The sequence below is a fragment of the Xyrauchen texanus genome, chromosome 38 (assembly GCF_025860055.1).
Source record: "Xyrauchen texanus isolate HMW12.3.18 chromosome 38, RBS_HiC_50CHRs, whole genome shotgun sequence".
In the NCBI taxonomy this organism is placed as follows: Eukaryota; Metazoa; Chordata; class Actinopteri; order Cypriniformes; family Catostomidae; genus Xyrauchen; species Xyrauchen texanus.
This window is the reverse complement of record NC_068313.1, coordinates 24,740,006-24,753,302: the sequence shown is the minus strand read 5'-3', so window position 1 is coordinate 24,753,302 and position 13,297 is coordinate 24,740,006. Positions and strand designations below refer to the sequence as shown.

Here is a 13,297-nt window from a genome sequence, read left to right as displayed (position 1 = left end):
CGGATTGTTCAACCAAATTTGTTTTATTTTTTGTCTTCGTTTGATCACTCGTGTTGTTCCACTTCCAACCCATATGACTTCATGCTAGCAATGCAACACAAAAGGAGATATTTAGCAGACCGTCCTTCTGCTGTCCCTGTTCACCAATGAGTTTCATTGTCATTCTTTCCCACACAACGAAACTGAATGTTGGTCAGTTACAGTTCATTTTTATGTGAGCCATCCCTTAAGGAACAGTAGCTGCTCTATCTGAAATGCAAGGACACAGTATGCCTTTAGAGCAAAGCCAATCTGCATGCATATGTTCCAGTCCACTGAGCAGCTGAGCTCTGAACACGTGCTGCCTTAAAGCTCTCGGGTTACATTGGTCAGAAAAGGAGGAGGGTGGAACCATGGCAAACATCCACTGGGCTGCCATACATGTACCTCAATTCCGCTACTCTGAGAAAAGTACACTATGCAAACATATCCGGGCATAACGCTTCTCCACATGTGGGTGCGAAGTTCAAGTTCGGACATGCAACGTTTAACACTGGATATGTCAGCTTTATAACACACTGGTGTTTATCGGAGCGTATCAACAAAGGCTGAAATGATCGCGTCTCTGTTATGCATGCAGTTATAAAATAGTCGGGAGTGAAAATGCATGTGTTTAAATGCGAAACGAAAAAAGATACGCGTTTTCGCTGAAGCACAACCGGACAAAAATATAGACATTGCCTACAACAGGACTTTCGATTGTTGCCGTTTTATTACAAGTTCATTTCTAGTGCAATATGGAGACTTGCTCGATCGCGGTCGAGCAAAAACAAAACGATACAATCAAGACAAAATCATGTTTCGGCAGGGCGTTTTCGTCTATGACTGTCGACGATGTGTATGAAATCGCTAAAGTGGTGGGATCCGAAGTGGAGAAACTCATCGACAGCTACGGAAAGGCGAGTGTGGAGGGTTTGGTGTCTCACATAGTGAAAGTGTTGGAGATCTTGGAGAGTTTCGCTGCGAGAAATCAAGCTCATAAATGTAAAGAAGAGGAACTATTGAAGGCCTTTGAAACGCTACAGGTACAACAGCAGAAGAAACGACTTGTGAAGGGCTGCGATGACACCAGCGTCAGCGCGGAGAGTCAGGTAGGAGCACGAAAACATGTCGACATGTCAAACGTGTTAGGGGCCGTTCACACATACCGTGTTTTGCGTCTGTCCGCGCTGCTTTCTGTTGTTAATCTATGTAAACAAACTAGACTGACGTCTTTTGACGACGTGCCAATTAAAAAAATAACTCAAAAAATAAACAAATCGCCAAAACATTCCAAAACTGTCAAGTGGCGTAGCGACATTACGAAGAACATAAAACAACATTGTAATTGTTTTATTTAAACGAATATGTATATGTTACGTAATACTATGTTCCTCTGTTTAACCCTTAAATGGGTGTTTCGACAAATATTATTAATTAGCGATCCAGCATGCACACCTATCACAAATGAATATACCAAATGCCCAGATAGTCAAAAAGACTATTAGAAAATAATAATATATATCTAAATGACAATAGTCATATTATACTGCTCATGTGTTGCTCTTGCTATGTAGTTTAATTAGACGTTGCTTTTTCAAATAGCAACTGCTTGTGTGTTACACTTGCTATAGTTTACTTCCACGTTGGTTCTTCGTCAAATAGCAGCGTCAAACGTAAATCAAGTCGATCACTGAAACATCAACCCCAAAATCAAGGAGATATACAGCAGTAGTAATTTGTATGAATATAGTACTCATTTGTATTGTAAACAAATGTATTTGTAATATATATATATATATATATATACACATACATACACACACCTGATGGTAAACATATATAGAAATTAAATAATTATAATAATATGTATGGAAGCGCAAAAAACAAGCGACACTATTACATATCTGAGGTCTTTGATGACCCTATACATTTTTGGTAACTTAGCGTTTTTTTTACATTATGCTGAAAAGAGGTGTGGGCATAGCTCCAAAACATTTATGAGGTCCAGGGAGTGGAATGAAGTCCCTGGTCACTTAAGACCCGAGGTATGCATTAAAGGGTTAAATTTCTTCATTCGTAGCATTTAATCCTTGTATTTAATTTGAGGAACTGTCAGGAAGGAGTTCATTTCTGGTCTTACCCTCAATTTTTTGTCATGTTGAGAACATCATGTTCCATCTATTTAAATAGAACCCACTCTCAACTAAGTCAAATGGTGGAGCTGCATATAAAAGTAGAAAGGGCTGATTTGTAAATTATCTGCTTTTGAAGCTGGTGTAATGTCAGGGTGACAGTGGTCAGTGCTTGTGTCGATATTTGTGTTGACACCATTTTGTTTGCTGCAGGACTGGCATCAGAAAGAGCAGAGATTGAAGCAGACTGTAGATGGGTTGCAGGCTCAGGTTCTTCTGCTCAAGGAAGAGAACCAGGAGCTTCTAAACCGCTTGCAATGTACACACTCCAAAGAAGGTAAATTACCTTGGCAGTACCTAAATATGGTATAATATCAATTACATTGATATCTTACACTCTTGGAACAGAAAAAGAGATGTGTGATCCAAATGGATTAATGGGGAGTCCCAGTTTGTATGTAAATAAAAAAAAAAACATATTGGGATTATTAAAATAGATATAAAACCTTTACCTTGTTTATTACATAGTTCATGATTACACAAATTTAGTATCAGAAATATTATAACCCTGCTGACTTTTCAAAGTAATGACCTTACAGGCTTTCCATGTTGTGGCAATTAATGTATTTCTATGTTGTGTACAGTATAAAGTCCAAAATGTAATAACTTAGAAAGGTAGTCATGATATTGTTACGGCACACCTTCCTTGGTCTAGGGGTACGGGAAGGTGTGTAACAAATGTATTTGGAGAGTGCAAAAGGGATCCGGTCTCCAGGTCCCAGAGTAACCACAGATCACAACACACAATATAGTCAAATATAACAAAGTTTAAGAAAACAGTGGGATAAACTGAAAACTCCAGGAGTGCAACCGGCCAAAATAACTAAAGACATTCTTCCTAAAGGTGTTTAGAGTGTGACTTACCTATTAAAAAGGAAAAGAAAAACAAATCACTTCCCCAACTCACTCTCTATAAATAACCAAGAGAAAACAGAATGCTTCAAAGTAAATGGTGTCCACCTCCCTACTAAATCCCACAACACAAACTACTTAAAATTCAAATTGTTATAAAACTGAGGTAATAAACTTGAAGTTACACGTTCAACTGTAAGGCATTACCCAAAGGAATATAAACATTAAACAACTACAAATGACAATTCTGTTAATCAACTCTACTTAAAGACAACTGACAAGACTGTTGTCTTACTCACGTTAGCACACAGCAATTGAACCGCTTGGACCAAGAGATCAAAATACTAGTGCAGGAGAAAATATTCTCTGTGTGTCTCTCTCCTTGGTGGAAAGAGTTGTGGGCCTCTTATACTCTCCATTCCTGAGCGGAGCCAATCATGGGTGATGAGCAACAGGTGGGAATCATTATTCTGCTTAAATGGAGAGCGAATGGGACAAGGAAATACACAGGGAGACACAACACACAATAAACCACATTAAACATATCACTAACACAATGATATAATATAGGTCCCTCTTAATATCTCTGAAAAAAAAATATGATTATCATCCTTATATCAGAGAGGAATAGATATTTGCAGGAAACTGAATTACTGCTTATATTTTGCACAGGTTATATGCTTTAATATAACAGGACTATGTTTTATGAAACCTTAATCAAATCACCTTATTAGGTTTAGATTGTTTTTCTGCTTTCAATTTGACCTACTTGTGATACTTGTGGTAACTACTTCATTCTTTTGGTCTGTATCTATGTGGATGTACCTCAGAGAATGTGATGGATCAGTTAAAGTGCTAATTTATTATTGAATGTGAAATAATTCCATTGAAATCCTTTCTTTGATATTAATCCATAACACAGTAGTTGAGCATGTGTGCCCACCTCTAGACTTTAACTTTGTAACTTTGGGTCAGTTTCTGTGTGTTTTGTGTGACGACTAAATAAAGCTGGGCCTGGGTTTATTCATGTTTGTTTTTTACTGGCAAGTCAGCAATCAGAAATGCTGAACTCCGAAGAGTCAATGAAGTTGCTGGATTCCAGAAGATGTTAACATTTGCTTTTAACTTGTATTACAAGTTCACTTGTTTTGGGAAGCAATCATGCTAGTATTTTATTTATATTGTAACTATGACATATTTTGTAATTATGCTGTTAAAACAAGCTATTAATAACATTACAAGTGCTATGACATAAGTTTAGTATGTAAAGATATCACACAGTTGGTTGGAAATAACAATCGCAGTACACAATTAATCTTTTTATGCTTGTGTTTTAGAAATGTTGTGGTGCATTACTGTCTGCTTGCAGTGTTTTGTAATATGCCCATATTTTTCGCTATCTCTCTCCTAGATCAGACACAGCGCCAGGAAAGAGAGGTGATGCTCAAGCTGAAGGAAGTAGTAGATAAGCAGCGCGATGAGTTACGAGCGAAAGTTCAGGAGATTTCCACCATGTCCAAAGAAGTTGAAGCGGTATGAATCTCTCTTTACATTTCAACGATCATGATTGGGGATCCCAGTACCTCTCCAGTTCATGAATCACCCTCTTCAGGGTTCTTGGGAGTGGGATGTGGAGAGTGACATGAGTGGTTTACCAGATTGCAATGCAGTGCATTTAATACTTGACTCATGTACATTTCAATGATAAGGATTAGTGCAGTCAAAGACTACATCTTTTTACTGATTGAAATCTGTTTTGGATAATTTGCCAGTTTGGAAGTGCAAAAACACTCTAAACTTTAAGAAGGGTTTAAAAAAAGTCTTATCCATGAACATTATGTGACCGTGGCAGCAATTTTGCAAAATGAAATTACGTGCCTTATTACACGTTTCGCTGCAGTTTCACAGTGATATGTCCAGCGGGGGGTGCCAAAAGCGAGTGAAATGGTGTTGCAAGTTTTTTAAGGTAAATATTAGAGATTTTAACGAGGAAAACGTACATCCCAAACCTAAAACTTTAACCTGACCGATAGTGTTCATAAACAAAATGATTGGTAGACACAAAACAGACATCCTTACCCTTTAACCAACACCTAAACCTAACCGACAGTGTTCTAAAATCACATAAATGGTAAACAAAACAGACCCTAATAACACTAACCTGTTGGTACACCTAACCGATACTGTCCAAAAAAAATGTGATATGAAAAGTACATTTTCTGAAGCAACCACTTCAACTCACATGTCAGCTTGCATGTTTGGCTGGGTTCGAACTGCGGACTTTCGAGTGCAATGTCCTACACTCTGTCAGGTGAACTTCTGCGGAAGCTAATCACATTGGAATAAGTGTGTAAATGTAGGTGTGTCTGACATACAAGTGTTAAAATGTGTTGTTTTTCAAATTATGCGTTATCGTAAAAGTGTTTTGATACCGACCAGGGCGGGGCTGAGCGGCATCTGAGTAGAGCGAGGCTGGGAAGATAAGTGGTGAATGAGGTCCAAGGAGAGGAGACAGCGGCAGACAGGAGAGAGAGAGAGAGAGACGCACAAATCTGTCTCCTCCCCTTAAATACTCCCACCGCCCCTCACTGGAAAGCGAGACCGGTGTGGCATGCAGGTGGACCTCATTCACCACTTATCTTCCTGGCCTCACTATGCCCAGACGCCACTCGGCCCTGCCCTGCTCGCCACAATATCATAACATAACAGTGTGTGAGTAATAGAGCGAAAACTACGTTTTTATAATGTCATAAGCCGTTTTAGTTGTGATTTGTGTGAAAGTGAATAAAACACATTGTTGTTGTAGCGTGTCTAGTGTTAATTTCACCAGGAAACTACGACAAAACATAGAACGTGGCACATAAAACTTAGTTTGCAAAAATGTAGTTATAGTTACGTTCATTCTAATGAGACTAGATTGAATAGGCCTATTTCTCTTCATTTTCAGAACAGAAAAAAATCCCAGCAAAATCATTATTTACCTCAAAGGGATAGTTTCAAACTTGTAAAACGTTCTTCTATGGAACACGAAAGTGGATGTTTACCAGAATGTTCACGCTGTTTTTAGCAATACAGTGAAAGTGGAACATGTTTACATTTTGTTGTGCAGCTCCAGGAGCAGCAGGACCGGCTAATGAAGATAAATACAGAGCTCAGACACAAGCAGAACATCTTACAGACTCAGATGAAGAGCGCAGTGGAGAGGAGGGCCTACCTGGAGACTGACGTGTGTGAGAAACAGAAGGAGATAGAGCGCCTGACCTTACAGCTGGAGAAAGCCAGTGTGCTTACTGCTGCTAACATAGTTAGTCATGTTAATGTTACTTCTTCTGTGCATATGTGCTTATGTATTAGTCTTACTGACAACAGTTTGTCTGGCTTTGACTCTATCTGTGGTTATGTTTTATGCTATTTGCATGTGTATGTGCACTTCCTAAAGGCATAATTAGAAAGATGCTTGAATGTTCTTGTGTGGTTGAAGTATTGTTATGTAGCCTCATTTCTTCATTGTTTGGTTGGGCAATGCAAATATAGGTCATGTATGTCCTCGCTGTCGTGGATAGGACATGATTGTGCACAGCACACTTTCAGGTTAGAAACATTTGGGATGCATTTTTAATTAAATTCTGACATTTAAAACCCATTAGACTTTTGATGAATATTCAGTTTCATTTGCCAAAATTAAGAAAAATTATTTGAATGCAGCAGTAAATAAAATAAGCTTTTAGGACTGAAGAATAAAAAAGGGGGCATTCAGGGGGATTTTCTTGAACTGAAAATCTTGATGTGCAAAGATTAGAACAGAACACAGATGTCTCGAGACACTTGTTGATCGTGTTACCGCAGAGACATAGTGCTTGTGGAGGCTTCACGCCATCCACCGTGGCATCCGCGCACAACTCACCAAGCGCCCCACTGAGAGCGAACCACATTATAGTGACCGTGAGGAGGTTACCCCTTGTGATTCTACCCTCCCTAGCAACCGGGCCAATTTGGCTGCTTAGGAGACCTGGCTGGAGTCACTCAGCACACCCTGGGATTCGAACTTGTGAACTCCAGGGGTGTTAGTCAGCTTCTTTACTCACTGAGCTACCCAAGCCCCCCTCGAGACACTTTTTAAAAAAATGCCATCTAAAAATTGTTAGATGCTGAAAAAACAGTGAGAAGCAGAAGGTCCAAGACATCTAGCACATGTTTACATAAAAAAAATCAGCATATATGGATGCAAAAACACAATCCTACGTGTGCAAAATCAAAAAGGGTATTTTTAATGCACTAAACTAGATCCCACCACAAACGATAAAATGCAATATAATCACTTTGGAAGGGAATAGGAAACAATGGGGACATTTTGCGTACACGATTGTGAAATAGCAGATCATCTATTGTGCTCAGAAAACAGACATTTATGGAATTTGTATCACAAACTCCTGTACTTCCACCTTTGCCTCCTTCAGAATAGTTCAGCCATTGACCTCACAGATAAGATGATCATTGACTTGAAGGATCCAAATCGGCCGTGCTTTACGAAGCAGGAAGTACGGGATATGCTTTTTGAGAGGAATGAGTTGAAAGCCAATCTCTTCCTGGTGAAAGAGGAACTTGCTTATTACCAAAGGTGAGATGGACTATACAGATGTTTCTGAAGCACTCTAATCATTTATATCATCAAGACTTCCTCTCTCAATCTGAAATTTTTACATTCCTTTGTGTTCCTTAGGGAAATCCTGAATGACGAGAGATGTCCAGGCTTCTTACTTGATGCTGTACGCTCCGCCATAAAGAAACAGAGGACCGTCATCAAGTCTAAAATGCTTGGCATACCTGTTAGCGAATGCTGCACGTGAGTTGCAGCAGTCTGCATTGGTAGTTCACTGTCTTCGTGACCACCGTTGTGTTGAACTGTGTGTTTGTTGAGTTACAGAGATGAGACAGATGGTCCACTGTTTGAAAGGAGCGTAAATGAAGACAATGACACTGACAGCACTGACAACAGGCCCCAAGAGTCACGCATCAGAAACCTGTGAGTGCTGCATTCATGCTACTTTAGTACAGTCATATAGTAGTCATTTACTTCAGTACAGCAGCCTACTTATTTACAACTAACCTACTTCAATAAAATGGATTTCAGCTGAATTGGACTTATAGGCTAAGCCACTAATCCTAAATACAGTAAATTAATTATGAGTGTTAAAGATTTTGTGCGAACGTTGTTTTTTGGCAACTGTAAGTAAGCAATATTGAAAATGGTAAATGCTGTGGTTCTAAGGAGTTTTTTCATTCTTGTTTAGTTAAGCAGCCTGACATAGCAACAGTGTCTTTACCAATGGCTTGAGTTTGGGGTGGGGCTTCCCGTTTGCCAACTAATTGCAGACGGGTGTGTTTGGGAAACTTGTTTGAAAAAAGTAATATTTTGCAATTAATTTTGGTGTCGCTAACGATGCAGGAATTACACACTTCACTTTTAAGGAGCAAATTCTACCTGATCTGAAAAACTGCTTTAATTTATGTAACTTCATTAGCTTAACTTGGTATTAAATAATAGTTTTGTCTTGAATAAAGCCAGTAGCACATTTTTAGGTTGCCTGAATATTTGTTTTGTGCAGTTTTTCTTGTGGTGCAGGTTGGGCTGTATAGTCTTAAAGGCATGTTATAACATGCCTTTTTTATTATTTAATATGTTCCTTGAGGTTCAATTATAATATTAGTAGTTTTTGGCACAAAACAGTCAATTATTTGTAAAACATGCTAATTTTCCACCCTTGTTGACTTGACAGTAAACACCCACTGTCGTGATTTGCTCTTTGTTCTTGACTGACCTGCTCTCTGCTTGTCATCCCAGTGCTCACCACTGCTGGGCAGGGTATGGAAGTAATAAGGTAAAGTAAGCGTTGATGTGTTGTCCTGGAGGCAGTCAGATGCAAATGTCTACCACAGTGTGGCACAGAGTATGGGAGCAGATGATTTTGCCTGGAGTAGGAGCAGGTTTTGAGCGCTCCACTAACGCTCCATAAAGGGCAAAACACCTGTTATCGGCCCGTAAAGCAATAATTCACCATGTATTAAGCAGTGTTAAACACTATTGAATGGAATTTCTGATACAAACAGAAAGAATGTACTCATTTAAAATCTAGCAGCACTTGGTAATGTTCGATCTCCAGCGCGAAGATTACATTCACTTTCTGTTTTCACGCTCCCTATTATTGAGATGAGCTTGCGGTAAAGCTTGACTTAACTACAAGCTTTTGTTTCGTCTCTTTATTATTACGTCAACTGGCATATAGTGAAAATGAATGATGGGATGGCCAAGGAGAACACAAGTGTGGAGGTGATTGCCACGATTAAATGTTTGTTATGAAATTCTAAAAGACGTGTCCAAAAAACACGATGATAATCTGTTCACATGGGGAGAGAAAATCTAAAGGTCAGTATTACAGATATCCTCTATTAAATATTTTGAATAAATATATCAACATTTTAATCTCAATGCATCTCAATCTTAACTCTAGATTATTGTGTCCTCATTTAAATAGAATTGAACGTTTAACGATGTAAAACACTAACTGAACTAATCAACATGTTAATATTGCGTAGTTAATATTGCCAGAGCCATAGGATAATATATGCATTATACATTTGCTGATGAAGAAGCTCAGCAAATGCGAATAGAGGAAGATTTAAAAACGCTAGTATTTCTAAAAGTGAACTCTGCATTAAACATGTAGTTTTGACAGTCGTATCTAGTTTTGATTAAAGAAAGTGTAGAACATTCTGAGAATGTATTATTTTTCATTCACTGAATTATAGGCCAAGGTTAATTAAAAGAACTGCAATAGGCTAATAGAAAATAATAGGCAATAATACTTAGGCCTAATATTGTTTATTTTTTGGTAATTTATTAATTTGATTACATAATTTTTTTTGTTCTGGTAATTTATAGATTTTTTTTGTTTGGTTATTTATATTTTGAATTGAATATTTTTTGTTTTGGTAATTTATTAATTTGATTTAATTTAAGGTTTTGTTTTTGTTCTGGTAATTTATATAATATTTTTCGTTTGGTTATTTGTATTTTTAATTTAAGGTTTTATTTGTTGTTTTGGTAATTTAATAATTTAATGTTTTGTTTTGTTCTGGTAATTTATATAATTTTTTAGTTTGTACTTAGAATGAGTCATTTTGGCAGCTTGGTTTAAACAAACGCTCTTTTTACAGTGAGGAGGAAGTTTTGAGTTCTGAAACTTGTAGTATGTTTTTATAGTCCAATGAAATCTTATATGTTAAAAAATCAAGGAACATGTCATTCCTCATGTCATGACCCCTTTAATCTACACCTGTGCACTGTATGTTACTTATACATTTTTTGTTTTATGTGCATTTAACCAATGTACTCTGCAAGGAAAAACAAGAAACACCCCTAATATTTCATAGAAAAACATTTATAAAGATAATCTCTGATGTTCTATATATGTTTTTATGTAGTCATAAGTCTGATAGACTGGTATAATGGCTGTATGTTCTGGCCCTTAGCAGCTTTCATACTATATGTTCTTGGGAAAACATAAAGCCTCTTAATTCAATTAAGCTCTGCATCTTAATAACCTTGCCCTCTGTTTGTTTACTGTTTTTGGTGAATAACCTAATTTCTTATAACTAAAGCTGCTGACAGTAAAAACTTTTCAGCTCTAAACTCTACATATGCTCAAAGGAAATGCACCTATTTCATTCTTATATAAGTGATTTCAGAGACGTCTTATCTTCTCTTCCTCTACCCTTTAGATTTGGCTTCCTGACACTCTCCGGTATTACTAGGACCTCTGGTTCCCAGATCTCTGGCCTTCCCGTGTCCAGCTCCACATGGGAAATCATCGATCCAGATGAGCAGGAAGATGAGGAAACACAATCCCTCCATTCCTCGTGAGAACCATCCCACATACTGTATCACTCAATCTCACCCACCAGAGATTGCTTGTCTAGATTGGAGGAGCATCAGAAATGAACTTGAGCCCCCTAGAGTTGATTTTCTGGGGCATTTTTACCTTTGTGAGGTAATTTTTGCCATCAGTCCTGATCCATTTTATGCGTTGGTTGGAAAAAGAGAATGGAGATTTTTTTTAAATGTTCTTCAGCTTATTTAGGTATTAAACAAGGGAATGGGCAGACGATTGTATTAAGAGTATTAACAGTGTAATGGGTTACAAACACGGTATTGTAATATTTGTAGCCTGTGCAGTCATTTTTATGCACAAAAAAAACGTTTGTTAACTTACCCGATAGAGTAGTGACTGATGGTCATTCAAATGCCGGCCTGTGACTGTCAGTCACAGAATACTTGTTACTTTGGTGAAGTGTTTATTTTTTGTGTTAAATATTTTTTACTATACCAGTTTAATATGCAGAGACAACTATAAGTAAGCATTTGTATAGGTTGTCTGCCCCAAAGAATGGTTTTGTTCATTTTCCAAAATGTGCTCATCTATCTGCTTCATCCAGAGGTGTGCATTTGGGGCTGGACTATCTGTAATAAGCTGTTAGTGGAGAAGGATATAGCTAAGGGGTGAGCTCCAAAAAGGCGCAGGAGCGCCAAATTGCCAGAAAAGAAATACAGAGCCCCTAACCCTAACCAGATGTGGAAGTGTAGCTGGCCCAACCCCCTTCTGAAGTAATCCAATCCCCATCTGGAGTTACCCCACCATCTTTTGGAGATCCCACTTCCATTCGGAGATCTCTGGTCTGCAGCTGTGCCTACTTGGTTTTAATTGACTAGATTTCTGTGATTGGCGGAAGGTGCCATCCATTGTTCCTGGTAGGCTACTCTGCCTTACAGATTCCATATGGTTAGGTTTAGGGTGGGGATGGGGTTAGAGTGTCTGCTTCCTGCCAGGAACAGACTGTGGCCCCTATGTACAATGAGCCTAGTTTTCTGAATAATGTAAGACAGGGGCAGGGTGGTAGAAGTGTTTGGGAAACCTGTCTGTAAACAATCCTTATTTTTGCAATTCTATTTCGAGCAACTAGTGGCACAGAAATGACATACATCACCTCGAAAGACTGCATACTGGGAGAACTTAAATTCAATTGGAACAGTGTTTTAATCATCATACTGCACCTGGCCCTAGTGCATTATTGACCACAGATGTCAAGGTAGACTCGTTTCTAATTTGCTCTTAAGGTACAGAGAATTTTAGCAGTTATTTTTTTATAGAGTATATTTAATATTGATTTTAACCAAAGATACTGATATGTATTTCCATCACTGTCAGTGATAATCACAGTGATCCTTTTATGTCACAAGGGGGCATTAGAGTATTTTGTATGAGTATTCATCCACTATTTTTTTTTTCTTACAAAGCACTTGCTGTCCCTTATTAAGAGTCAGTTTTGTATCTTTTTAAGGATGTTTTTTAGCATGCCCATGTGTATAATAATTTTAAATATTTGTATGAATTAGTAGGTGAGTAAATCATTTGCATCCAACATTTGGTTACATTAATCAATGTCAGCACTGTGGAGCTCTGTGTCCATTTGTTCACATAAACTCATGTTGACCTTATGTTAAAAATAAATAAAAACTGTGTAAGAAGAAAAGTATGCAATGCATAAAGAGTAAATGAAGTGTTTATTGTCTGCTCTATCTGTTTAATGAGCCAGCACTTTGCCATCCTCAGCCATTTGTCTGGGTTTCAGCTATTGTGCCATTGCACTTCGTGTAAAGTACGTGTTATGATTTGAGTGGACCACAGAGATGGATTTACTGTGTGTTTTCACTGTGGACATACAGTATGTGTGCATGTCTTTATGCTTTAAGTCCACTTGGATTACATGTATGATTATTTAGGTGTTCCCTGATAGAGAGGTTGTCTGTGTTTCCTCCAGAGGAAATGAGAGATAATTATATTTTCCCATATGTTTCTTACCGCATGTAAGGCCTGTCAGTGAAAAGTAATTCCATACTTGTTTGCTGTCTGTGACTCATCCATAAAGTTAATCTTTGTTATTGTAATTGTTACTATAAAGTTGTTTAAAACTAATTAAAGCCTTGAGATGTTATTGTCAAGTATGCAAATGTGATTTTTGACCAGTGAATATTATAGTAATTATTTTTGCTTCCTATTTTTACTTTGTATTCTAAAAAAAGACCACTTAAAGATGACATAAATGCAGTTATTTTTAAATTCATGTTAGTTTGTCTGTGTATTAAGGAAAAAGAGAGAGCGCAAGTAATTGGTGTG

The 13,297-nt window shown here is 37.8% G+C and overlaps 1 protein-coding gene across 1 annotated transcript; it reads left to right on the top strand.

The window, feature by feature from the left end:
- Nucleotides 1-436: 436 nt before the first annotated feature.
- On the top strand, nt 437-13,101 carry LOC127631819 (RILP-like protein 1). Its single transcript, XM_052110177.1, has 8 exons — nt 437-1,130; nt 2,367-2,490; nt 4,477-4,598; nt 6,175-6,369; nt 7,523-7,683; nt 7,786-7,908; nt 7,990-8,088; nt 10,845-13,101. Exons 1-8 carry the CDS (start codon nt 777-779, stop codon nt 10,984-10,986), a joined length of 1,320 nt encoding a protein of 439 aa, XP_051966137.1. The 5' UTR covers nt 437-776; the 3' UTR covers nt 10,987-13,101.
- Nucleotides 13,102-13,297: the final 196 nt, after the last annotated feature.